The sequence below is a fragment of the Thermobia domestica genome, chromosome 1 (genome assembly GCF_964235325.1).
Source record: "Thermobia domestica chromosome 1, izTheDome1.hap1.1, whole genome shotgun sequence".
Lineage (NCBI taxonomy): Eukaryota > Metazoa > Arthropoda > Insecta > Zygentoma > Lepismatidae > Thermobia > Thermobia domestica.
The window spans coordinates 278,027,310-278,053,913 of record NC_137454.1 but is presented as its reverse complement, the minus strand read 5'-3'; the positions used below and the strand labels follow the sequence as shown (position 1 = coordinate 278,053,913).

Sequence of the window (26,604 nt, the reverse complement as noted above, 5' to 3'; positions counted from 1 at the left end):
AAGTTTACTTCTATCGTATCAAAATATTTCTTTTCAACTTTAACATAATGTGGTGTATGAAACAAAAGTTTTTACATTACCGTGTTGTACATTATATACACTAAGTTTTCGAACTAACGGTCCAATATTTTGTTGATGTTTTACAATATCAACACAAACATTAATTGAATTGGGAATATTATAATCTAAATTACATGGAAATTTACGCCGTGATAATAATAAATCAACATTTCGAATTTTTGTGTATACTACATTTTTAATATCGTGTGTATTTTCATTAATAAATCCAAAAATATGTTGTGATCCTGGTGTAATACCAATCATACATTGATCTTCTAATTTTAAAGAATGTTTAATCAAAATTTGATTTTTATTTTGTAAATATTGTAACATACGAACATTTTCAGGAATTAACTCAAGAATAGATTCGATAGAGGAATAATATCCCGGTGTTACACGAACATGATGACGTTCAACTTTATCATCGATAACAGTAGTAATTATTATTTCTTCATTTTCATCAACATTATAAAAACTCCACGGAAAATTAATTTGTGTTAATGCAACATCCCATTCCCCATCACTTAAATCAATAGGTTGTGCTAATTTCACGCGAAACGAAGCTGTTGTATTATTATTAAAAAGTTTACTACTGGCATTTGATGGAAGAGTAACGTAAAAGTTATGTGTAAGGTTTGAATTCATCTTGCAGACTGAATAGAATCGGATCTAATCCATGAATTCATACTTGACGGATATCCCAACCATTTTACATACATCGACCCATTTTTACGTTTTAATACTTTTTCAATGAGATAAGTTTTCTTTGAATTTATAATTACTTTTTGTAATTCTTCTGCATAAAATATTCCTTTAATTTCTTCGCCATTCCAATCTTTTAATTTATATGTCACAGGATTAGATTTAATACATTTATCAACAATAAATATTTCTTGTGACCATTTAGGTAAATATCCTTTTTCCAATACATGTTTATACTTACTAACACGAAAGTAATCACCCGTACTAAATTTACAACTTGTATTCTTTTCATTTACTGTATTTCCGTATAATGTTTCCCACACTTGATTCACATTGGAATCATTTACATCTGCAGGCGCCATTTTAATACTTGAATGATATGAATGGTTATAATTATTGACAATTTGATCTAAGACATTAATATATCGATAAGTATTCTTTGCAGTAAAGTAACGGTACAATTTTTCTTTTAATGTTCTTATAAAACGTTCTGCTAAAGCACATTTAATTTAAGAATGAACACTATAATGATTAATTTCATATTCTTTAAATAATTGTTTTACATGACGATTATAAAATTCTGTACCTAAATCGGTTTTCACATTAAACACGGGTAACTTGAATTTTTTAAAATTTTTCTTATTGGTTTTTCCATTTCAGGAACTTTTTTTGTTTTTAAGGGGACACAACATGCATAACGTGAAAAAATATCAATACAACATAATATATACTTATAATTATTATTATACTTTGCAATGTTTTGCATATCTGCCAAATCCATTTGGAATGTTTCATTTGGTGCACTAACATAATACTTTTTCCGTTGAAAAACTTTACGAATTGGTGCATGCAATGTATATGCATCTTGAGAAGCTAACCAATTTTTAATTTTCTTTTTAGATATTTTTGTTTTACAATGTAATGTTTGTATAATCGATAAAGAATTAGGATTTGAATAATCATAATATATTTTTGATAATTTTGTCATTTTTACATACTATATTCTTTCCAATGTTTAAATAAATTAGATACTGCTTTAGGACTGGATGATTTTCTTATTTTACGAATACGTTGTCTACTACTACTACTACTACTATTCAGTTTTAAAGCTGGTGTGCCAATAAATTCTTTAGAAACATTCAGATCTAATAAATTTTTAAATTCATGAATACCTATAGGATTTCTTGACTATTTTCTTGTACGAACAACATCATTTTCTAAATCTATAATATTTGAACCAGGTATTGTTTTTCCTTGGATACGTACTATACCAGAGTTATCCCACTGAATTTTATCAGAATTTGTCAACTGCTTTAATAATAGATCTGTTTTCCTATGTAGTGTTTTTGGTACCGATTGTAAAATGTCTGATACAAATGGTAAAATAGAAGTATTGTTATCCTGTTGCAAAGCAAGTGATGATGATGATTTTTTTCTTCTTGTTCATCCTGAATAACGGGTAATGTAATAGGCTTATGTGCAGAAGATGATGTATATTGTAAGTAACGATGCAAAGCTTGTTGATATAATTTCCATTTTTGTTGTACACTAATATCATGACGTTTTAAAATATTATTCATTTCTTCATCTAAACGTGATTGATGTGAATCTATAGATTTAAGATTGGACCGAATTTCATGTATTGCATTTTCAGGAACAAAAACCATTTTACGTAATTCTGACATAATTATCGACTAAAAATGCTACTGCCTATTGCTGCTAGAAGTGGTCCCAAAATTAATGGTAGAAGCGCGCCTCCTTTTTGTAGTAACAACCTCTTCTTTTTCTTTAATGCAGTACGCTGCTGAGATAAAGCGCGCAAGATCTTTTTATGTCTACGTAATCGTTGCTTCTGGCGTGAATTTAAAGGGATGTTTCCTTTTATTGTGTTTTTAGCTACTTGAGAAATTGTTCTTATTAAATCCCCTGAAGCATTTTGTAAAATTTGTTTCCGTTCTGTATGTTTGCACTTGCACAGAGCACGGAGCGTCTTGCAGTGTTGTTTCACCTTCAATATCTTGATACCGACTAAATACAAATTTCTGTATGCATGTTTTTTATGTTAGCGTATACATGCATGATTTCATTAGGAAAAATATTTGTACGTATTTGCAATGCATCGTTTGTTTTTTGGGTTAGGTCAAATAACAAATAAGTGTGAGGCTCACCTGTTACCTCTTCGAATACATTCACGATTTTCTTACTATATCGAGGCATAATTTGTCTTGCTAAATATTGTATTTGTAATTTATCACGCGGATTTTTAAATACTATAATATAATGTGCATTTAAACTTATATCACGTGCATGTTTTCCTTTTGGAAATAAACTTTGAATAATAAATATAACAGTCAACTTTTTATGATGTGCATACTTTGTAAATAAATTAGCAACATCACCATTGGTTTCTGACATTAAATCATCAAGTATTAATAATGAATTTTCTTTGATTTCAAAATTATTCATGTCAGGTATACCTTCCACAAAACGTATTTTTGCATGTGCATCCAGGTTTGGTATTACTGCACCATAACACCAAACAATATCATTAAATTTTATACTAAACATTTGATCACGCTCATTAAATAATCGATTTACAAAATATGTTTTTCCTGCCCTTCATGGACCCGCAATTAAAACGGTAGAGGGATGTTGAAACTTTAACGTGTTGTACTCAAATGAATGCATACAATAAAGCTTTTGCTTTATATACACTCACACATTCAGAAAGAAAGAAAGGAGAGAGAGGTTTCTAAGAAAACGACCCAATAAATAACTAACAACGAGGTACTATAAGAAGCGAACAAACAAGAGTAAGTATTAAAGCTTTTGAGTTAAAATAAATTATTTAATATTTCACACTCATAGAGTGTTCCTACCACTTTCCACGGGAAATTTTAACAATGAGCTTCTAATGAAGCTATCCAACATAAATTCATTCACACAAGTCACATTTACTCGTTCGTGGGCCTATATCCGTAAGGTAAAGTCGCACGTTTTCTTATTGGTATATCGTCAGTTACGTCATCTTCGTCAACACGGTTACGTTTTTTATTTACCTCACGGTGTCTTAGTCCGTGTAAGACTAAAGATACGGAATCCTGGTTTACGCACAATACTATTTGGGTTTTCTATTACTGTGGACTCTAATTGTCCAGACACTAATTTATAGAAACTCTCATAGTTAATTTTTTGAGAGGTCCTATCGTTTAGTGTTATCCCCCTAATTTTGAGTATGTGCCGAACATCCCCTTCGGCATTAATCAGCCTATAACAATTTTTCGCGGCTAAACCGTAGAAGGTTGTAAATTCCCAACCTTGTGAAATTTCGTCTGTTAGATCACCCAGATAGTTTCCAAGTGGTAACAAAGGTTCCTCATCTTTTTTCTGTATATACATAATACTGTCAGTGTCACAGTAAGTGGCTCTGTCTGGTCCTACAGTCGTTAGTAATTTGTAAAGTTCAAGTCTAGCCCACGAAGTAATAAAGGCAGCTAATATGACGTTTGAAAATTCGAGTGGGACATTTTCAGTTTCATTGTCTCTATATGTGATAATTAAGTGATCATCGTTAATTGGGACCACACTTTTATTTCATACCTCACCGACGTTAAATACTTAAGAAACGTAACTTCGTCACTAACGATTACAGTATGTGACATATCAGTGCGCTGTCCCCATTTACCATATAATGAATTGAGGTAAAGTTTTGCACATTGCCTCAATCCCGGGTTCATCCTGATGTTATCATAATTTAACTGTATGCCTTCATAGGCATAATAGTCCTCGATATATTTTTGTTTGTCTCCTTCATTTTTACAATAAGCAGGAAAACCAGAGGCTTCCTGCTTCATCTGAAGGAAGGAATTCACATAAGTTCCGAACAAACCACCTGAATTCCCCTCTTCAGGTCCCATGAGTTCGAATTCCCATATTTCATGTATATCGAGTATTTTGTACCCTTCTTAAAGAGCCTGGAGTAACTCTGGAGTACAAAACGTACCTGTAATAGCACACTCATAGTCACTATGAGTACAATCATTAGTTTTTTCCTCTTCCATACATGTCCGGCAAAGACCGAAAAGTAATCGGCCTCCCACCAAGTATGGAATGATAGGAAAATACAAGATTTTCGGGGGCATTTTACTACACCAAGAATACTTTCCACATCTGGAAAGTCCGGCCCCGTATGTATCTTTGGCAATTTAACGGGCATAGGTTTACGTGACATTACATATGGATATAACGAAGTCATATCGGCGTAACATAACTTCTCATTACCCGTACAATTGACGTAAGATTTGATCACTTCAGTGCGTCCGCCATTGTAACAATTCTTAGGAATAAGGAAATCAGGCAGGTTAGTAGAACGTTCTTTAATAAACCTTTGTACTTCCTTATCCGTCTTTACCTTTTCATCCCAAGAACATTCCCAGATTTCGTATAGGTTTATACCTAAACTTTTCAGGTACTTCCGGCGGAGCATTGTTTGTTCATATCTTTTTTCCATTGTATTGTATGGGTCTTGAGCGTCATGTAAACTGTCGTCACGGTTGAAAGGGTAAAAACGCGGGCACGAGTGCCAATAACAACCATAAAATTCAAAGGCAGCGTTGAGTCCCTCATGCCATCCATGAACTTGGTACCTACCAATATACTTTTCCCCACCTCTCCTAGGATGCTGGATTTCTATCCCTAATTGTTCTTCCATATACATAAGCCATTGCATAGCTTTAGTACTATACTTTGTCTTATGATGGAATCCCACCGCGGGAATTACGGGAATATTATTTTCAGGTAAGTACAAAGTACGATATGTACGCATTGCAAGACCTGCAATGGTAGATGATGTGATCAAACATTGCAAACCATTCGTTTTCTCTTCAATAATGTCACTAAATTTGATGATCGCTTCTGCTAGAATTCTAACATCGTTCTCGCAATAAGCAAGCATTTCCTTTTTCAGGTTAAACTCCTCGCCACATGCCGCACGTTCTTGGTGCCAGGCTATTAATTCTTGTTTTTCTTCGGTGCTTCGTCCTTCAGGGTCATAGAATTCAAGTGGGGGAAAGGGACCAACATAATTTTGATTTTTCTCGGTGTTAAATAAATATGGGAAATCTCCCTTTCTTAAATTTCCGCGCAGGCCTAAAGTTTTGGGAAGTTTAGATAATTTACAACCAATAAATAAATAAAAATCTTTAAAGAAAATACAATTAACAATATTAATATTAAAAAATTTTCTGACCCTGAATTACCAGATTAGGAATAAAATGCTGCTCTTCTATTAGATTTCTAAGGCAGAAAAGACCATCGTATCTGCTAGCATTATGTGCAATACAAATTATACGTTTAAAGTCAGGTCGGTCTGCTAGTACGTGCTTCATAAAGTCCGTAATTGTCTTTAAAAAAACGAACGATTTCCATTATTATCACCACACGTGTTACAGGACTCTTCGATTCCTTTATTCGTACAGTTGTAGCAAATATGCTTACAGCATACCAGTACTACGACATGTTCCCTTTCACCGCGCGCATTTGGTGCCTTTAACATCGTTTCTATATCATAAGCAATGTACATAAACCTATCAGTATGTACAGGTTTTTCTCGTTGCACAAGACATGTATGAGTGTTATCAACATGCTTACGACAAGTCGTACAAAAGTGCTCACCACACACATGGTTTGATTTTCGACGCCTGTTATCAAAGATAATACCGCAATTATTGCAGACCTCAACATTATCACAAACAGATTTTCCACCTTTATTACGTTTCTTATGATTTTCAAAACACATACCCTAAACAAACTCTCTTGCACGCATTACATTTAATTCTATTACTAACATAATTTCGTACGTGTTTGCATTCACAAAGAGAACACTGAGTTTCACACTTATGTTTATATACTATACTATGCTTGCAAACAATAATAGCAATACTTCAGTTTACCAAGTAATTTTTTAATGTATGGAATGGGTTCAAAATGACCACCAGTGTCACCTCTCTTATAGAAAATAAAGATCTTATTTTCTGCATACTCTCCCGGGTAACGTACTATATATTCCCGGTCATTATTTTCATCTTCCTCATATACCACAATTTGATACTCCCCACTTAAATATGATTGGATCAAATCCAGGTCTTTAAAATCACAACCACCCTTTGCTTTAACGTCAACTCCTGCCATCTCGAAGAGAACATCTGCTTTAGGAGCCCATGTAGGGGAAACCATATAGTCGTTGGCACTCGGAAAATTGTTGGCACTTCCTTTAGTTTTTTTCTCTTCAATAAGTAAAAAAGATTACGTATTAGTGAAAACTGCCTGCAACTAGCAACTATGAACCTCTCTGCCCTCGTTCGCTTTGTTTGTTTTGCCGGGAACCTTTTAGTTGGAGGCAGCTCTAGTCAACAGTGGAAGCTATTTGGACTTTTCAATTTTGCAGGTAATTCTTAGACTTTTTGTTAAGGATATCTATTAGCTAAAGAGAAATGTAATTAGTTTGCTATTGTTTAAAATGTTTTAGTAGTTTTTGCACAAGAGCAATTGGGTCTACTAATCATTCCAATGGTACATTTTCAACCGATTTGTTTGTCTTTCGTGTGAATGGATAGGGTGCCAATTTCTGTACGAATGAAAATATAAAATGTCAGTTATTGGCACTAGTATGCCAATCACTGTCTCTGATGCTGAAGAATAAAATAGCTTGAAAACTGTCCGATAATGCTTTCCATCTCTACATCTATTCTTGGTCAAAATTTTGGTTTCCTACTCTAATAATTAACAGTTATTGGCACGGTGCCAAGAACTGTATAAATGACCATGCCAATGACTGTAAGGATTTGCAGCAGAATAGGTTCTGGTAATGAAATATGTCTAATATGCCTATTGAAATCATTTGTTCGTGTAGTCTAGTTCAAGGGCGGACTGGAAAGTTTGGCCCACCTGGCTGAGTTACAGAGTTAGCACACCATCAAAATTTATTATAATAGTTTGAACTTTTAATTGCAGCAAGAAAGTATGTTTCGAAAGTCAGCTAGTCAGCCATGAAGTGTGCGTGGTCTACGAAGGGGGCGTTAAAATGTTTAACCTCAGTGGCCCACTTGGATGGTTGGCCCATCTGGAGATCGCCGTGTAGCCAGGTGGGCCAATCCACGCCTGGTCTAGTTTTAGTATTGGTAGGGTTAGGCACCACCAATCTCCTTAAACCAATCTTTAACACATCAAAGGTGAGCAGAAGGTTGGGCGTGTTTTCATTTATTTAACACGTAAAATATATTTTCTACAAATTTTCAGTATTTAGCAAAAAGTTTGACTAAACAACTTAATATTTTAGAAGCAGTAGCCTATGATAAGGGGAACAAAGCAACTACTGAATTCATTGTATTGACATGCCACTTTTTTGACGTTCTTACCAGAAGATACAATAAGCCTAATTACCGTTTTACGTGTTACAGAATAGTAAGAAATGTTCAACGTGCTGGTCGCTGTTCTGGCGTTTGTGATTTTCTAAACGATTAGGCCTAGAAAATCTACCAGTAGCTATGTATGAAGAAATGTAGAAAATTTAATAAATCACACCGATAAAAGTAGTGCCTCTCCCAATGTACTACATTTCACGTAGGCTAAATTAGCCAGTCGTAAACTGAACATATTGCTGTCTGAACGCGAAGTTGCGAGTCCAAACACAGTCAGACATAAGCATAGTTATTAACAACGGCGAGCTAGCCTAAGTCAATGTGAATAACAGAGTAAAGAAACTCCGATAAAGAAAAGTCCGCTGTGAGATTCAAAACGTTAGTCCCAAACGTCTATACGGTTATGGGCATTCTTGTTGTTAGCAACATGGGCATTTAGTTTACTTTTTTTTAATGGTAGGGCCTAGATCTATGTCAAATTTAAATTATTTCATATAAAATGAATTACAAAACGTTTTCTTATGTTGCAGGAATCGGCACACAATGCCAAAGATTAGAAGAAACAGATACGCACTAGAACACAGAAGTGCTGCCCTTGAAGCAATATCAAAAGGTGTAGGAATAAAGACAGCATCGAAGCAGTATAGTGTTCCTCGGTCTACCTTACAGTTCCATCTGAGAAATCAAGATGTGAAATCATCTTTCGGACCACGACCCAAAGAAACAGGATATTCTTAAAAGTGTTCAGGACTTTCTCGTGAAACATCCCCATCCTAATCCGTTTCCAAATAACATGCCGGGAGATGGATGGTATAAATCGTTCCTTCGAAGAAATCGTACGGTTGCGGAAAGAACGTGAGAATCTGTTACGAGTGCGAGTGCTTGTGTAACAGAAAACTACATAAGATCATGGTTCCATAATATACAGAAGCATTTTGAAGCCAATAACCTTACAGATGTTCTGCAGGATGCAACACGTGTTTACAACGGTGATGAAACTAACTTTTTGCTTTGCCCGAAAACTGGAAAGGTGTTAACGGAAGAGTTAAAAGCAGAGGAAAAGCACGTGCAAAGAAATCAAAGCATGAAGTCTATCCCGATTGTTCAACGTAGATAAGCGGTCCTTCAACTTCTAATCTTGAACATAACAAAGGACTGACTGAATCATTACAAAATGGAACGCTCACAAGGAGGCTGAACTTCGATTCGTCATCAGCTGCAAGAAGCAACGTAATATCCTGCACACACTGTCTTCAGCCATTCTTTTCTGGATAGACGGAGCTTGGATGCGAGTTGTGCCATAGCAAATATCACAGTCGTTGCATTCCAAAGTACCATAAGGAAAACTTACCGGAAGATGTAGAAGATGGATTTGTATGTCATGTGTGCTACGTTCTACAGGATGACACTGAATGCGTCACATATGAGGACGAGATTAATGAAACGGATTGAAATAAATCATTGAAACAATTTTGTTTGTGCATTCCCGTTTTCTTTTATTTTAAAAATATGTTTGCATTCCCCGGTTTCAATTTGTTTTTACTTCATAATGTCCAAGGTCTAAAATGTCTATTTTTTTGTGTACTGATAAATATAATAATTGATATTACTTTCAGTTAGGCCTACGAGCCTTATTTCTGTCAATCGTATCTTCTACTGTATACTTTATAATGGTGCCAATAACTGTCCTCATTGGGTGCCAATAACTGTTTTTTGAGTGCCAATAACTGTAAGATCATTGCCACATTAGAAAATATATTTTTATTGCCAAACTTTACATTTGTATTGTAATTTCTCAACATATTATTCAATTAGAGATTCCCAGAAAGTATATATTAAAAAATCGCCAGTATATGTTACAAAATAAGTCTGTAATAAAGATATGAATGAAAACAAATCCTTAAAGTGCCAATAACTGTATGGTTTCCCCTATCATAATCTCTTGTTCTTAAATTATACAAACTTTGCTTACTTGCGGTGTATTTCGTAATCCACCACACAATTGCCACGGGAAGGCAATACATATTATTGTTTTCTATGCGTATTAAACGCTTTTCCAAATAATCTTGATGTTTGGAATACTTTTCAACAGCACTTGCTGCATTTGTTTCTTTTCCATGCATACTCTGCAAAGTGGAACCGAAATAGTACTTCATGCTCCAAAAGAAAATCCTCATCTGAATTTAAAACTCGTTCAACTGAGGAAAGGACAGTTCGAGCAGAAAAATCGGGTTTTCTTCAAAATGGAACATACACAGACTTGTTATTTCTACTATTGCTACAGTCCGATATAATCTGTGGGGAGTGCGCTAGATAACTCATGTTCTAATGCAAAATTAAATAAGCTTTCAATATAGGCCTGTGGATTATCAATACGCCTCTCATTATCCACTGGTCTAACCGCGATTTCATGGCCCGTAAAATGAAACTTACGAAACCGTTTTCTGCTCTCTCTTACTAGTTCGAAGTTATGATTACTCTGATTTTCCCCGTCATTATTATTATTTTCACTACCACTAGTACTAGAATCAGTACTATTTGTACTTTTGTCATTATTGCTCCCATATCCAACAAATACGGGATCAGGGGCATCTGAGGGACCAGGTTGAGGATCAGATTGGTCCCCATAACCATGATTATCCTGTACACAAGATTGATTGTATACAGGATTTTGTCCCTGGACTTGTTGCGTGGGTTGAACCCCAGCATCGTCCACATTTTTAACCAATCTCCTCACTTCTTGTTCTTCTTCATCGGAATTTAGATTTACTCCATCTAAAAATGCCAAGTCTTCATTACCTAATAAATGTAAATTATTATCACTCAAGTTATGGTTTTCTTGAGGGGTCACAGTTATGGGTGATTCAGATGGAGTATTACAATTATACGAAACAAACCGCAAACCAAAATCAAAAAAGTTGGATAACTCTGTATTATTTATCCTATCTATTTGCCCTTCTCCGCACGCCATTAAATACATAAATCTGTTTTGAGCATAATTGTAAGACTCATTACTACGGAAGAATCCGTGCACGAATAAGTCAAGCACATCGGCGGCTGATTTAAAAGTATAAGGTCACTACCTTCGAAAGCACGAAGAGCGTGTAGTAAAGCCTTACACCTTACACTGGCTCCATGACCTAATCTCTGTAGCTCCATTATCGCCTTCCACGTACTGAAGACACGAGGATAGTCATGAAGTCCGCGTAAAACTTCATGAAGGAAAAGTTCATCAATCATATTGAGCTCACCAATGGAACACAGGAAATCCATCTAAAATAAAGAAACAAAGATTTTGAGTTCTATGTAATAACCATAAATCTAACAAAACAAGCAATAATCAATAACTTGCTTTGAAAAAACTATAAAAGAAACTTTGTTATTATTAATGGTTAAAAACAAGCTCAGCTAAATAAATGTTCATGGACTTGGTTTTAAGAAGTATTGTTTACTAACTGTTGGTTAAAAAACAAAACAAGAATAACTTGTTTTCAGTAAATATATTAATAATAATTATGAAATACCCTCACCTTCTGATTCTTAGTTGATGTTCAAAAATTAAACTCCAAAATTGGGAAAGATGGTGGGCACGTCTCACTAATTTTTATTCTGTCACTGCAGGTTGTATATTTCACGGCCAAAAATTAGCACACTGTAAAACAGGGAATAATATTTTTAGACTTTTCACTAAATTCTATATTTTCAATAGAGTACTACCTCTACCACTAATAATATTTATTTTCAAATAAGTCAAGGGCAAACAACGCGTTAGGTCCGACGGCGTACAATAAAATAATGTCAAAATGGAATATTATGTTAATATATATCATTACATTCAACAAGTTCACGCATGTTTTGACGCAATCATGTGGTAAGTATTGCCACCTAGCGGCCTTATTAAAAAGCATTCAGTATAGTGTTAAGTCGTCTGCAAACGGGTTCATAAAACAACTCTGTGCATTTAAAAATAGGTTAAAACACATTCTATATGTGTTTGCATTAACAGAAAGTATGTATGCAGCCTCATTCCAATTCTAAAATACGCTAAAACTCATTCTGCCCACCGCAATATTTATTCTCAAACTAAATATACCAAAAAGAAAAGGCCCTCATTCTCTATTGCGGCCCACCGCAATATTTATTCTCAAACTAAATATACCAAAAGAAAAGGCCCTCATTCGCTACTGCGGCCCACCGCAATATTTATTCTCAAACTAAATATACGAAAAAAAGGCCCTCATTCTGTACTGCGGCCCACCGCAATATTTATTCAAAAACTAAATATACCAAAAAGAAAAGGCCCTCATTCTGCACTATACACTCTGTAATTAAGCTTCCTCCTTAGTAATTCCCTAACTTGTCTTTAAATATCCCCTAACTACCCTTTGACTATCCTTAGTATGGCCTAACTACCCTTTGATTATCCTTAATATCCCCTAAATAGTTCTTGAATATCCTTAGTATGGGCTAACTACCCTTTGATTATCCTTAATATCTCCTAAATCGTCCTTGAATATCCTTAGTATGGGCTAACTACCCTTTGATTATCCTTAGTATGGCTTAATTAGTCCTTGAATATCCTTAGTATGGGCTAACTACCCTTTGAATATTCCCTAACTACCGTTTGACTATCCTTAGTATACTCTAACTACCCTTTGACTATCCTTAGTTTGCACTAACTAGCCTTTGACTAACACATTGTGTCTTACTATCTTGTCTGTTACTAACACATTGTGTTTTACTAACTTGTCTTTGACTAACACACTGTGTCTTACTAACTTGTTTTACGTTCTTCCAAGCTTTTAGTACGCTTACATACTGTTCAAATAAATATTATGAGGATTGCAATGCAATGTAGAAAAATCATAAGGGGGGGGCAAACACCAACGCAAATGCTCCCTAAGAGCAGGCGTGGTTTTCTATTCTATGTATAAAATAAGTATTGCAATAATCTATAAAGTTAACTGAAAAACTTTTGAAGGGTCTCCATTCTGCATTCGCAATTTTAAACGCAATAATTATTCACAAGGCAGTATTGCCCTTTCCATTATGGTTTGCGTTGACGCAATATTCACTTTATTTTTATTTTAGACACTAGATATTTCATTTACTTTTTGCTACATGTACTAAAAGTATAGCATAAAAATTACCATTTCTTAGTAAAAACACATTTATTAATAAGTTATTTCAATTAGTAAAGACACTTCCAATTCGCAAAATTTAGATACGGTATCGCAAAGTATCATTAGTGCTGCCTCCTACTGGACGTAATCCTAAGTATGCAATCTCTTGTTGAATCGACACGTGATATGCAACCAAATGAAGTTCTGGTGAGTATTTTTTCAATTCTTTTATACATTAAAACTATACAATTTTTTTGTGAAATCATCATTTATTATTATTAATATGTGTTCCATGTTTCTGCTTTTACAAGAAACAATAAAATATTACGTATTAATTCCGTCGCCAGCGTTAAAAGTTAAAGTTAGTAAAAATCAAATATAGTTGTTGCTCCGAAAATCGCAAAAATTATTCATTGAATATCTTACATGTAAGTAAAATCTAAAACACTAATTTATTGAAAAAACGTACTAGTGTGCTTGTACTTTCCGTATAATGTTAACCATTACCAAAAAAACGTACTAGTGTGCTTGTACTTTCTGTATAATGTTGACCATTACCAAAAAGCACGTGTTCATTATCTTAAATTATATATGTTTCCAGTAACTAAAGTTTACGTTTCAAATATAAGGAAAAAAGTATTAGAAGTATACAATAAACTTTAGCCAACGACAAATGTACTATAGAATAATGCTGCGCAAACAATAGCGAAAAAAGTACTAGCTATCAAATAAAAATTCCCAAACAAGTGCCTCGAAGTCCTAAGCCGGACTCAAATTATGGGGCGAGACGCCCGCGCTTTTCAAATTGTGTGTGCAGTAAGGAAAAGAGAGAAAGGGAGAACGGAGTCAGTTGAGGTTCAGATTGAATTAGCAACCTGATGCCTCATTGACACCAACCCTCACGCATGTAATACTGGTATGACCCTGGCTTTGATTTACTCAGATCACAGCGCCGGGTCCCAGGATGCAATATTTAGCTAATACCACGCAAGCGATAAATACATGAAATCTATTATGTATTTGGAGCTATGCGTGAAATAAAAACTGTAAAAATAAATGTAAAATAGGAATTCCAACCCCGGCGTGATAGGGAAAAATCATAGAGAAACTGGATGTCTTAGCCACTATTGAGCATGCGCGAGAATAGGTTCTCCAAGCTCGCCGAGGCTCGTGACGTAGAGTTCGAGCGACGTCAGAACTGGCAGAAATGCGTGGGACGAAGCGCCTATATAAACGAGGCTTGTTCGCCGCTCCGGTTGATTCTGAAGCCGACGGTCGACGAGTGTGTGTCTTCCTTAGTCACGGCCGCTCTGTATAAACTCAGGTATGTTATTATTTTTTCTAAGTCCCCCCTCGACTTGGAATGAGTACCAGGAGATTTGTTAGAAACACATTGAGAATGTTTAGTACAAATATGAAGTTAATTTAACTCGAGACCAAAATTCCCTCTTCGAGAATTAACATTTTTTTTCTTTGAGCCAATGCAAGTTGCGATGTACGAAGTTCAAGTTCACTCTTTCCAATAAATCGCGGTTTAGCATAAAAGACCTTCTAGCACCCATTGAATAACGTAGGGGTTGTGCTCCTCTTTACGTGGTGTAGTAATACTTTCAAGTTGTAATTCAAAGTAACCGATTTGTAAAATTCATCTGTATTCTCATTTTTATTTTTTTTATTCTTATAAATAAAACGTAAAATGGAATGGTCTCTTTAATTTAGACAAGCCATCCCACCTATCTAGATTCAGCTCACAGTCTTCATATGTTACCTGGGTTTCGATCTCCAGTACAAGCTCTACCACTGAAATACGAGTCTCCCCCCATTATTGAGACTTTTAGTGCACTTTCTCATCATCTTCGAACCAGTAGGCCGAAGACGTTTTCAAAACCGAGGCTTAAAGGGAGTTGGACTCAGAACCAACTTTGTAATACTGGGTGGAGAGTAGAGAAGTGATCTCAAATACGATTTCACAAAAAAAATGTACACAATTGCTACGCCAATCTCAGAAAACAACAAAACATCATAACAGTTTTATGGTGGAGGCGCCGGGTAACGAACTGTGTGTTCTTGAATCTCTAAACAAGTCTCTGGTGCTCATTCACTTTATAGGGGAACCAAAAATCACAGTTGCGTTTTAGGGCAAATCGGGAGTGATTTTTTTATCGAAGAGTTTTCAATAGATAAAAGTGCACAGTGTACGCGAAGTTTTCTTTTGACTAGTCAAGTGGTGTATCGGTACTATGTAAAGTCAGTAAAGTTCAGTGGCGTACTTGGCCTAGGCGGTGTTCAGCCTATGACTCTGATATACAAGTATAATTTTTCTGCTCTAGGTGGTGCGTTTTACAAGGAGTGAAGTAGCGACGAAAAAAATTTTATTCTCAACTTCTCTCGCTTTAAGTTGTTATAAGTCAGCGGAATAGTTGCTAGGTTCCGCAGAGCAAGACTCAGTTTACCTCACGACGTTTTCTTGTGTAGTGATGGAAATGAAAAATCGGGACGTGAGTGTTAAGACAGAATTCAGCTCTTGTCTCATGTACTTGCAAAACCCTAAATCTGCTTATGCTTCTGCCAGCTTTGGTAGGGTCACAGTCAGTTTTATCTCTAGACAACAGAACCTCCCGTTCTACGGGATGAAAGTTCGACTCGTTTGTCCGGCGATAAGTGGCTAATACCCTTACCACATATTTGGGAAGGATCACAGGCAGTTTATCTCTAGACAGCAGAACCGCCCGTTTCACGGGATGAAAGTTCGACTAGTCTGTCCGGCGATAGGTGTCTAAAATCCTTTCCCCTGCAACGCTTGGGGGTCACAGGTATCTTATTCTTTTGGTCCAGCAGGGCCCCCTGTACTAGGGGTGCATGTCCGACGGCTGCCTGGGAATAACTGCCTAAACTCACCTTTATGCAAATGCAACACCTAAAATCAAAATGCAGGTACATGATCCAAGGGTTTGATGTTTGTAATCCCCCTGTGTAATTTTTAAAAAAATAATAGTTTTAAAAAAATGAAGTTTAAAAAAAACAAGTTAAAGAATAGCGGTGAAAAGTAAAATCATCATAAGTGAACAAATAAACATTATCTGTTATAAACAGCTGTCTAGTCACTTTCCGTTTCCCGTTCTAAAAAAGTAAAGCAAAATTTATAAAGAAAGGGAAGTTGAGTATTTCAAGTTCAAAGGAAGTTAAATGAAGATATTGAAATAATAATAAGTCGCATAATACCTAAAAAATTTTGACGTAGCATTTCCGAGGGAAGTAGCTATCAGTGATTAAATTCTTACCATTTCAGAGGAAATAGGTTGATTACCCACTGCCCTGGTTTAAGAGGCCACTGACTTGAAAGAAAAACAGAGTTATTTATCAAAAATGAGTTTCGCGCAGAAAATAAAGGAAAAGCTATTAGATTTAGGGCAATCCCATTGTCCTAAGACACCCACGGGCAAACACCGTTATATTTTGGATCGGTGGAATAATTATTATTGTATTGAATGCAATGAAATAAAAGTCCATGGGCATTCTCCTCCTGAATTTGGCCGTTGGAAAAATCCATTACCGAGATACTTGGATACGTGGAGTCAGCCAAGATATCGTGAACCAACGCCCGCAAACTCCAGACGCTCCGGCGAGTGGTTGTGATCTAACGCCGCTGGCCGCGTCTAGCCCTATCCCGACTAGAAATGAGATAGAAATACAAAGTGCTGGTTCAAATGAAAAACCAACGCCAGCTCCGAGGACGATACATGTAAATTCAGATACTAACGAAACCCCACCGGGGGTAGATCCAAAAACTCTAGTGAATGAAGTAAATTTAAAAGATGAACTAGAGATAGCAGAATTAATAACTGCAGGTCAGGAATGCCCTCAAGCAACAATTGAGATAGAAACAACAGCAGGTGTAATACCTGATGTCCCCTCGAACCAAAGTCCCCTAGATAATAATAAGTTAGCTGATAAGAAAAATAGACTAAGTAACTTAGTGTTAAGTTCAGAAAACAAAGGTATTGGTGTATCGAAAGAACCAGATAGCCCAGTAGCGCTATATTTTCCTATTAAATACGAACTGTCGGATCCTAGAACGCCGTTAGAAATGCAAAGACCGACCTTTCAATCTTTTTATGCTGGTAGTAGTGATGAAACAGTTTATGCTGAGATCGGTCCTAGAACTATGTATGCTAACTTAAATACTGAATCACGAATCTCAATGAATAAAGAGCCAATTTACGAAAATGTTGGTCTCGAACCCCAGACTTCAACGAATAAAGAGCCAATTTATGCAAATATAGGAAACGGACCAAGGGAAACGAAAATTGAGAACCCTGACGAGAATAATGAAAATAAATGGCGCTCTCTGACACAACCTGACGATGAAGCATTAATAGAGCAGATTAGGCATTCGTTACAAACGGAACTATCCCCAGCAGTAGGAAACTTAATTCGACCTTTAACTAAACAACTACGGAATAAGAAAATACAGGTCACAGTTGTTCGACGCCAAGGTGACGACGAAGAGAAATTAGGTATTTTATTTCAAGCGGACCCCTCAGCCCCCTTTGAAGATTTATTACCTGAGGAAAATGTAGTTGGAAATTTTGATATGGAAATACAGACCGACGATTTTCACAAGAAAGATGTTAGCGTTCAGACCGAATACAAGTTTCCTAAAATGATCCGGATTGACACAGATCGTGAACTTAAGGTTATTCGGACAACCGCGACTCAAACCAACCCTGTCATGTTTGAAGATAGCCTTACCCTCCAAGAGAAACTGCAATATTTGGACAGTATAGATAACATACTCAGTGTAGTTAGTAAAGTTAGGTGGTCGAACGGAGATATTAGTAGTGCAGATTCAGATGGGGGTGAATCTTTGAAAGACGATTGGTTGGGATACGAACTACAGAAATTACAAAACGAAGATATAGAGCAATTACCAGACGACAACCCGGAGTCTCCTCCTGCGTCATCCCTGGAGGATGAGTCAAAACCTTCGTGGAACCCCGAAGAAGAACTCCGATATGACCATTGGGATCCTCCCACGGTTTCTACTCCCAGAGCAGCGAACCAAGACCCTCCCACAGAGGACGCTGACCAGAGAAATGACCTCGTCGCCCCTGCTCCAGTTGAGAGGAGGTTAGACGAAGAGAAGAAAAGTGATGATGCTTTTCCCTCAGTTTGCTCCGACCACCAGAAGCAAATTGAAGAAGAAGAAGAAGAAGAAGACAACGATTCCTGGTCTGAGAGTAGAATAAACGAAAACATTGGTAAAATCTTTGATTACGCGGAATTTGGTGCGTCGGTAATTTGTTTAGATGAGGTAGAAAATAGAAACGATCCCTCAACCTCTCCAACCCAAAGTGAATCTAACAAACAAATTCATAGCGTTAAGAATATTGGTTTACAACCTTCAGCTAGTACTAGTTCTAAATTTAGTTCCTATAATGAAACTGGTGAATCACATGCGACCAAAGAAATGAAAAAGTACCAACAAGAGGAAAAGTTAGAACCCTTACAGATAGTGTTTGTTTCGCCACCTAGTAGCGTAATTACACCCACGACCCCAGTGGAGAAATTAGAGTTTAGCGAAGGGGAAAAGACAGAAAAATCAGTATTTAGCGAAAAAGATAGATCTTATACATCAGAATTCAGTTCAGAACAAACCTCCGAGTTAGAAAATAGAAGCGTAACTGATACCGACTATAGGTCCGTTTCTGAAAATTTCAACACCTCGGTTTCTTTAGACAGGTCCTTAGATCTGAAAGATGAGCCCGTTTCACATTCATCAAGTGAAGATAAGACCTCTGATAAGCAAAAATCAAATTTATCGTCCTTTTTAAAAGTAGATCCTGAGGATAAGCCTCACATAAATTTAAAACCTGAGCAAGAAATTAAAACTAGTCCGGTTACCGAGCCATCCATACCATATAGTTTTGAGAAACCTAAATTTACAGATACAGTGGTAACAGGCAAAGTTAGCAACCCTCCTCCCGAGGGTGACAATCAAAATTCTACTATTGGTGCTAAACCACAAGTATTCAAGATCTATCCAAATGTTGAAATCCCCTCCTTCTCTGGTAATAGACATGAGTGTGTGGAACTTTTCCTGCAAGAATATGAATTAGTGGCTAGCATATACGAATGGTCAACCCTAAAGATAGTAAATTACCTTCCTTACTGTCTGAAAGGGGAAGCTTTCTCCTTCTATTTAGTAGACCTAGCAAACCGTTCACCTTTAAACTATAACGAGATGAAGGAAAAAGGCTTTTCCTAGTATTGAGTATACAGCAAAATTAGAATACGACGTTGATACCAGAATACAACAACCCAATGAAAGTACTTTAGCGTTCATTTATAAGTTAATAAAGGACTTGAAATTCTTACGAGGTTGGGTTAATGAAAGTGAATTGATGAGTAAACTTAGAATGAGTTTGTTGCCAGACATCCTAAATAAGCTGATGCTTGAAGTGGATGATTGTGATAATCTCGAACAGTGCCTACAATATCTTAGAAAATTTCACACAGCACAAAGATTAGTTAGTCAGAGGAATGGTTATGACGTAATATGGGAAAATGACCGCTTGGACTGGTCAAGCATTAGTAAACAACACCATCCAGGATTTGTACAGATTAGTTCTTGTTACTCAGACGAAGTAGTAGCAGAACCGGGTTACAAAACGTATAGGAACTATCACCAAAATACCTATGGCCTTGGCCATGGGCAGGCGCAGCTTTGTACAGTCAAGACAAAAATAGGAGACCGCTGGACGCAAGCTCTTATAGACACAGGCTCTGAAATTTCGCTGGCTTCGAAAACCCTTTTACCCCCAAGATTCCCACTAACTGAAAGACTGAAGGGTTAGGTAAAGCTTCGTGGCGTAGGTGCCCAGCCCACAGATTACATTCCTGTGGTGAGAATAGCGTGTTGTTTCAAGGATCATTTGAAAACAACCAAACGAAGATTTCTAGACGTAGCTATAGTTGACCCACAGTTTTGTGCCTATGATGTCATTTTAGGGATAGATTTTTTGCACAAGTATGTCACAACCATTCATTCCAAATACTTGGAACTAGCAGATAAAGACGGGAATCACGTTGAAGACCTATGGTTCACAGTCCCAAAAGGTACATATGGGTATCGTCAAGGTGTGATTCATACCTTAGACTTAAAACATGTTAAACGATACCCACCATCAGTAGGAAAAAGATCGTTTAACGATTCTTAATCAAGACAGAACGATAATGCTAGACAAACGACTTTCTCTATCCCCCCTTATAGAAACAAACCAACCTATATGAAACGGAACCTCCCACTTAGGAGTAAGGATCCGCCTCCAAAATTGGTCACCGGAAATCCCATAAATCCCGTCGCTAGTGTAGCTGATAAGAGACAAAAACTCCATACTGAAGAAATTACCTCTCGAGTATTCGTGTGTTCCAGGGAAACTACCAAATTTCCCTCGGAGCCTACGAATAAAACGAATAGAAAAGTCAATAGATGTAGAAAGGCAAGACGTAAACGAACTAAGAAAAGCAAGGTGTCTTCCAGTGCTCCTGAGCTGGAACTTACCAATTCGCCTGACTTAGAGAAAGAGGAAAAGAACCTATCCAACTTTGACCCTCAGCCAGGCCCTAGTGGAACTTTGGTAGCTAGTTCTACAGAAAGTTCGAGTACAGAAATTATTCCGAGAAAGAAAAAGAATGCGTCTTATGCGACAAGATATAGCAAAACAAGCTAACACTCTGTAAAGCCAGCCCTGGCCTCACAGGCGCCAGATGAGCCTGTAGAGGACCAATCAAATAGCGGACATTTAGAAACATTAGAAAAACAATTGATAACGCAAGGAAGTGTAAATGATCCCGCAACCCTCCCTGATCTAGAGAGTTCTGCTCAGGATCATAGTCAGAAAGAGGTCGTGCCAGACCCCTTGGGGCTGAGCGACGAACTTTTTGATATCTATCCGGACACTATCTATAAAGTACACCTTCCAGCAAATGTCCGCGTGCCGTCCAAGGCTTCGTATGACATAGAAATTACCGCACCAACCGGGAACGTGCATATTTGGGAATTCTCACCGTCCAAAAGAATTCGATATTGGCACTCCTGTTTGATCCCAAGAGGTCCAGTTTTTACTGACAATGGAAATATTACTCTGACTATTTTTAATAGTTCAGATCGAACCAGATCTTTGTCTAAAAACCTTTATTTAGGGAAACTTGTTCCCCAGGTCGAGTCCTTAAATGACGAAACGGAGAATAACGTACAGGCCGTTAACCAGATCATACACCTTACTAACAAAGATGAAACAGATGACGTGGAAGTCCCTAAACAACCCAAGAAAGTCGCCCAAACTAAGGAAGAATTAGCTCAAGTACTAAATATTGGCCCAAACTTAAACCCAGAAGAAAGAAACCAATTACTGGACTTATTGATGGAATTTAGGGATGTAGTAGCCTGGGACAAGTCTCGTCTGACTGCGGCTACCGATAAATTTATGTGTCCCTTAGAGGTCATTACAGATATACCTGTTTCTCACCCACCATATAGAGAAACACCAAAACAGAGAGAGATAGTCGCGGCAGAGATCCAGAGAATGTTAGACAGCAATATTATCCGGGAAAGTCAGAGTCCATATTCTGCACCAATTGTGATAGTAGCTAAAAAAGATGGCTCCCCGCGCATATGTACGGACTTTAGAGGATTAAATAGGATATTAAGGCCCAAATATACGCCAGTGCCGCGTATAGATGAGATACTAGCGTTTCTGAATGGTACCAAATACATAAATACTTTGGACATGCAAAGTGGATACAATCAATTATTAATCCGTCCGTGTGATATAGAGAAGACTGCATTCATCTGCAGCCGTGGAAAATTCGAATTTTTGAGACTACCATTCGGCCTAAGCACGGCCCCGGCCCTTTTTCAAAATATGATGAACGTTATCTTTGGTGACATTATGTGGAAGTATGTAATTTGTTATTTAGACGATTTGGTTTGTCCTAGTCCTTCCTTCCCAGCTTTAATAGAAAGAACGAGAATTATTTTATCTCGACTCCGGGAGGCCAACTTAAAACTCAACCCTAAGAAATGTTACTTTGGTTACGAAAAAGCCTCGGTGCTTGGTCACATCGTCGGTAGGCGAGGAATTTGTGTAGATCCCGCAAAAACGGAAGCTATATCAAAGGTGCCATACCCCACCACAGTCAAAGAAATACGTAGTTTTATTGGACTTTGTTCATTCTACAGAGCTTTTGTCCAAGGGTTTTCTACTATTGCCAAACCACTCAATTCATTGACTAAAAAGAATGCCAAATTCGAATTTGGAGAAACCGAGAAACAAGCATGGGATACCTTGAAATCTTGTCTTATCTCTGCTCCGGTCCTTGCCCACTTTGACCCGAATCAGGACGCCATAGTCTATTCGGATGCCTGTCGAGACGGAATAGGTGGATACGTTGCACAAATTAAAGAAGATAACAGAGAACACCCAATAACCTATTTTTCGAAATCTTTGTCTCCAGCGGAGCTCAATTACTCCACGGTTGAGCTTGAAGCGCTAGGAGTTACTAAGACGATTTTGCATTTCCACTTTCTATTGGCAGACCGTCCCTTTATTGTGCGGACCGATGCTCACGGCATATGTTACCTCAGAAATAATAAGATGTTAAATTCTCGTTTCATGCGTTGGGCTATTCGTTTGCAACCCTATCTATTTACAATCGAACACGTCAAAGGCCGCAATAACGTGACCGCTGATTTTTTGTCAAGATGTCCGCTAAAGGATGAGTTACCCTCAAAATTTGGTCAAGAAGAAGATTGTGCAGACGTGTGCAACCTAGTGTTATGTCCCAAAATAGATATCAAAACAATGCAAAAAGAGGACGATAAAATTAGAGAACTAATACAAAAGAAAAAAGATAACCCCACTGATCGTGCGCTAAAACCCTATGTTGTAGTTGACGATGTTTTATACCGAGTCATGAACAAAGATAAGAAACTAGTGATACCGGAAAAGGCTATCCCTGACATATTACAAGAGGCCCATTCGTCTCCACTGTGTGGAGGCCATACGGGATTTTCTCGCACTTACTCTAAAGTGAACGAACGTTATTACTTTCCTAACATGGGGAAAATAGTTAAAGAATACGTGCGCTCGTGTGACGAATGCCAGAGGGTGAACATCCCTAGAGAAAAGAAACAAGGGTTTCTTCACCCTCTACCTGTAAAAGAGGAATTGTTTTCCCGCTGGAGTTTAGATATTTTTGGCCCGCTACATAGTAGCGCAGGCTACAGTTATATCCTGGTTATGATAGAATATCTTAGCCATTTCGCGATATTGGTCCCGCTGCGAAATATAAAAGCTCCGACAGTGGCTAGAGCCATGTTGGACGAGTTAATCACGCGTTTTGGCCCCCCAAAAGAGGTACTGACGGATAGAGGTACAAATTTTCTCTCGGCGATAATGGCCGAACTAAATGACTTATTTGACATTAAACATGTTCGAACTGCAGCATTTAAACCGTCAACGAACGGACTGTGTGAGCAATTTAACTCTGTCATTGCAAATTTCCTAACTAAGTACACGGCTAAACAGCCTACTAAGTGGGCGGAATATGTCCGCTTGTGTGCATATGCCTATAATATATCAACCTCCCCTATTAGGAAATACTCTCCATATGAGATTGTCTTTGGTCAAAAGGCAAGATTTCCCACTCAGTTGGACACCCAGTATCAATTTACAAAAATACAGGAACATCAAAAACAACTAAAGTTAATCCGTAAGTTAGCCCAGCAGGCTATGACGCATGCACAGCAGCAGACTAAGTTACGAGTTGATCGTACTAGACAACCTATTAAGCTAAACGTTGGTGACTTAGTATTGTGTAGAGATTATCTACCTAAGAAGGATATTTCTCCTAAGTTGACACCCAAGTTTATGGGGCCGTATTACTTAAGGAGTATTTCTCCCACAAATGCCTGTAAAATAGAATTAGTAGCAAACCCTAACCACACTCAGATTGTAACTATTGAAAGGTTAAAGAAGTATTTCCCCCGAGACAACTCACGCGAGCTGGAAGATTTTAGCGATAGTGAGGACGATGAATGTTGAACGTGACGTACAAGTTGACCATGAGGCATCGCCGCCTCCAATTAGGCGAATTTATAAAAAAAGGGGGAAAAACTTGGCGTATATTCATTAGTGAGTGTGTCGAATCTCTCATACATCACATAGACCACTAAAAAGTGGAGTACACGTAGTTACGCAAGACCTCTGGCATACCGGAACATGTGCATACAGGGCTATAGATAGAGCCTGAAAAGAATACATTGTGAAATTGAAAACAAACAAAAAGTTATAATATACTCTTCGTCAATCAAAAAAAAGTTACTTCCTGGAATCCATTCTCCTCTCCCTTCGATGCTGTAGACGGCATTAGACACCCATGGCCTACTATGGATAATAGGCACTCATCTTAGTCGGCGGCGCTAAAAATTGATCGGAGGAGCAAATAAGTCATCCTTAGAATCAGGGAAAAGTTAGACGCGTCACAGAAAAAGTAATGTCGAGTTGATACCGAAATGAATGTTTTGCCACCATATTGGGATACGTATTTTTTTTTGCTCTTTGTGTGAATGTGGCCGGCCACGAATGAGTTACCCTTCTTCTTCTCCTATAGGACTCCCAATATGCTGCCAAACACAGAGAACCCATAAGGAAAATAAATGTTGACATAGCTGAAAAGTAAAATATTATTAGTAGCTACTAACATTAATACGTACAGGTGTAACTTAACTCCGACTTTAAGTATACGTCGTTGCAGCTGCAGGCTCCTCATTCACAGTATAGGATTCCATCCGTTGCCGCCGCCTGATTATTTCATTTCTCTCTTTCGAGAAACTCGCCGCTCTCCCTCTTCGTGTCTAGGACTGCATTAACCTGGAAATTAAAGCAAAGTCAATATTGCCTGTTCTGGGTTGTTCCGCTACAAACTTATGCCTACTTATGATACACGCGTGCGTACGTGTCGCTTTCTTTTGACCCGGGTTATGTACCTGTTAAAAAAAGAAAAGGGAAGCTGGATTTCCCCCACCAGTTATTTACATAGGTTACTCCACACAAGGCTTACCCCATTTGTTTTTCCTTGAGCAATTATTATTTTTATTTTATTTTTTTTCCGCGTAGTTCGGGCGGGAAGCATATTGGTTAAATTTAAAAAAAATAAAATAAAATAAAATAAAATAAAATAAAATAGAAAACGAAATAAGGAGAAATACGCATGTTGTTCTCTGCTGCTGCTGTGGACTTCGTATTCATAGATATGAGTGAAATTTTTTTCTGCGACCCCTTTCTGGGTGAACACAAGTGACCTATGCTGCTGTAAAATTGACCAATCTCTTAGCGATGGCCAATCTATTGGCAAACTACGGCAATGTACTAGCATACTGCGACATATTGTGCATATTGTACATAATGCATTTACAATTATATATGTATCGGCTATTCATTTTCTTAAAAGAATGTAAATAGCTACTTGTGTACTATACTTTGCTACATTTAGTCAGTAAGATTACATTACCTTTAAGTTACGTTCAGTTCATGTTGAATTATGTTCAAGTATGAACAGTGATGCTCATTCTAGAATAATGTTTTCAGTATAATGACATTAATGATGTTATCAAAATACTAGGTAGTATCATATCGTATCATTATTTCATTAGTAAAGTAACGCCATGTTAAGTAAAGTAACGGTTACAAAATGGACATCATTGTGGGCTCTAGTAACTTCCCAGATGTTGTCCTACCACTACACCACTATACTCGTGTTTTTCAATCATCCTTGTGTAACTGCCATAATACAAGTTAAACTCTTAGCTTGGTTTGAATTAAAAGACACATAACGCTGTTAATATACTGCAGAATGGTATTAAATCACGCTAACACTGGTAATAATAATAATAATAATAACAATAATAATAATAATAATAGTAATAATAATAATAAAACATTGGAAGAGAATCATTACGTGTATAACATGTCGCAATGAGGTTCAATACTCGAATAATAGAGATTTCCATAAATTAAATAACCTATAATAAGGATATTCGAATAGCATTTTGTTTTGATGCAAATACTTAAAATGTTCACGGATACTTCCTCAACACTCGTCTTTCATTCAACGTTAAAACTAAAAGCAAATCACCTCTTATCGGGTGACGGAAGTGAGTCCATCTGCTACCAAGGACTCAGGATGTTGTTGCGTGTAGCTTCTATACACACCAACATTTATAACGGGAAAATAGA

General features: G+C 37.1%; 1 protein-coding gene across 6 annotated transcripts in view; it reads right to left on the bottom strand.

The window, feature by feature from the left end:
• The window catches only part of LOC145661112 (extracellular matrix organizing protein FRAS1-like), a 3,375,101-nt gene that overhangs the window by 2,917,753 nt on the left and 430,744 nt on the right, over nucleotides 1–26,604 (bottom strand). The window contains exon 1 of one of the 6 annotated variants that reach the window (XM_081726570.1): nucleotides 25,083–25,203. The exons of the other annotated variants lie outside the window; for them this stretch is intronic. Within the exon in view, the coding sequence (XP_081582696.1) occupies nucleotides 25,083–25,138 (56 nt within the window). The 5' untranslated portion in view covers nucleotides 25,139–25,203. Of the gene's footprint in view, nucleotides 1–25,082; nucleotides 25,204–26,604 lie in introns of those variants that run through there. 6 annotated transcript variants of the gene reach the window in all.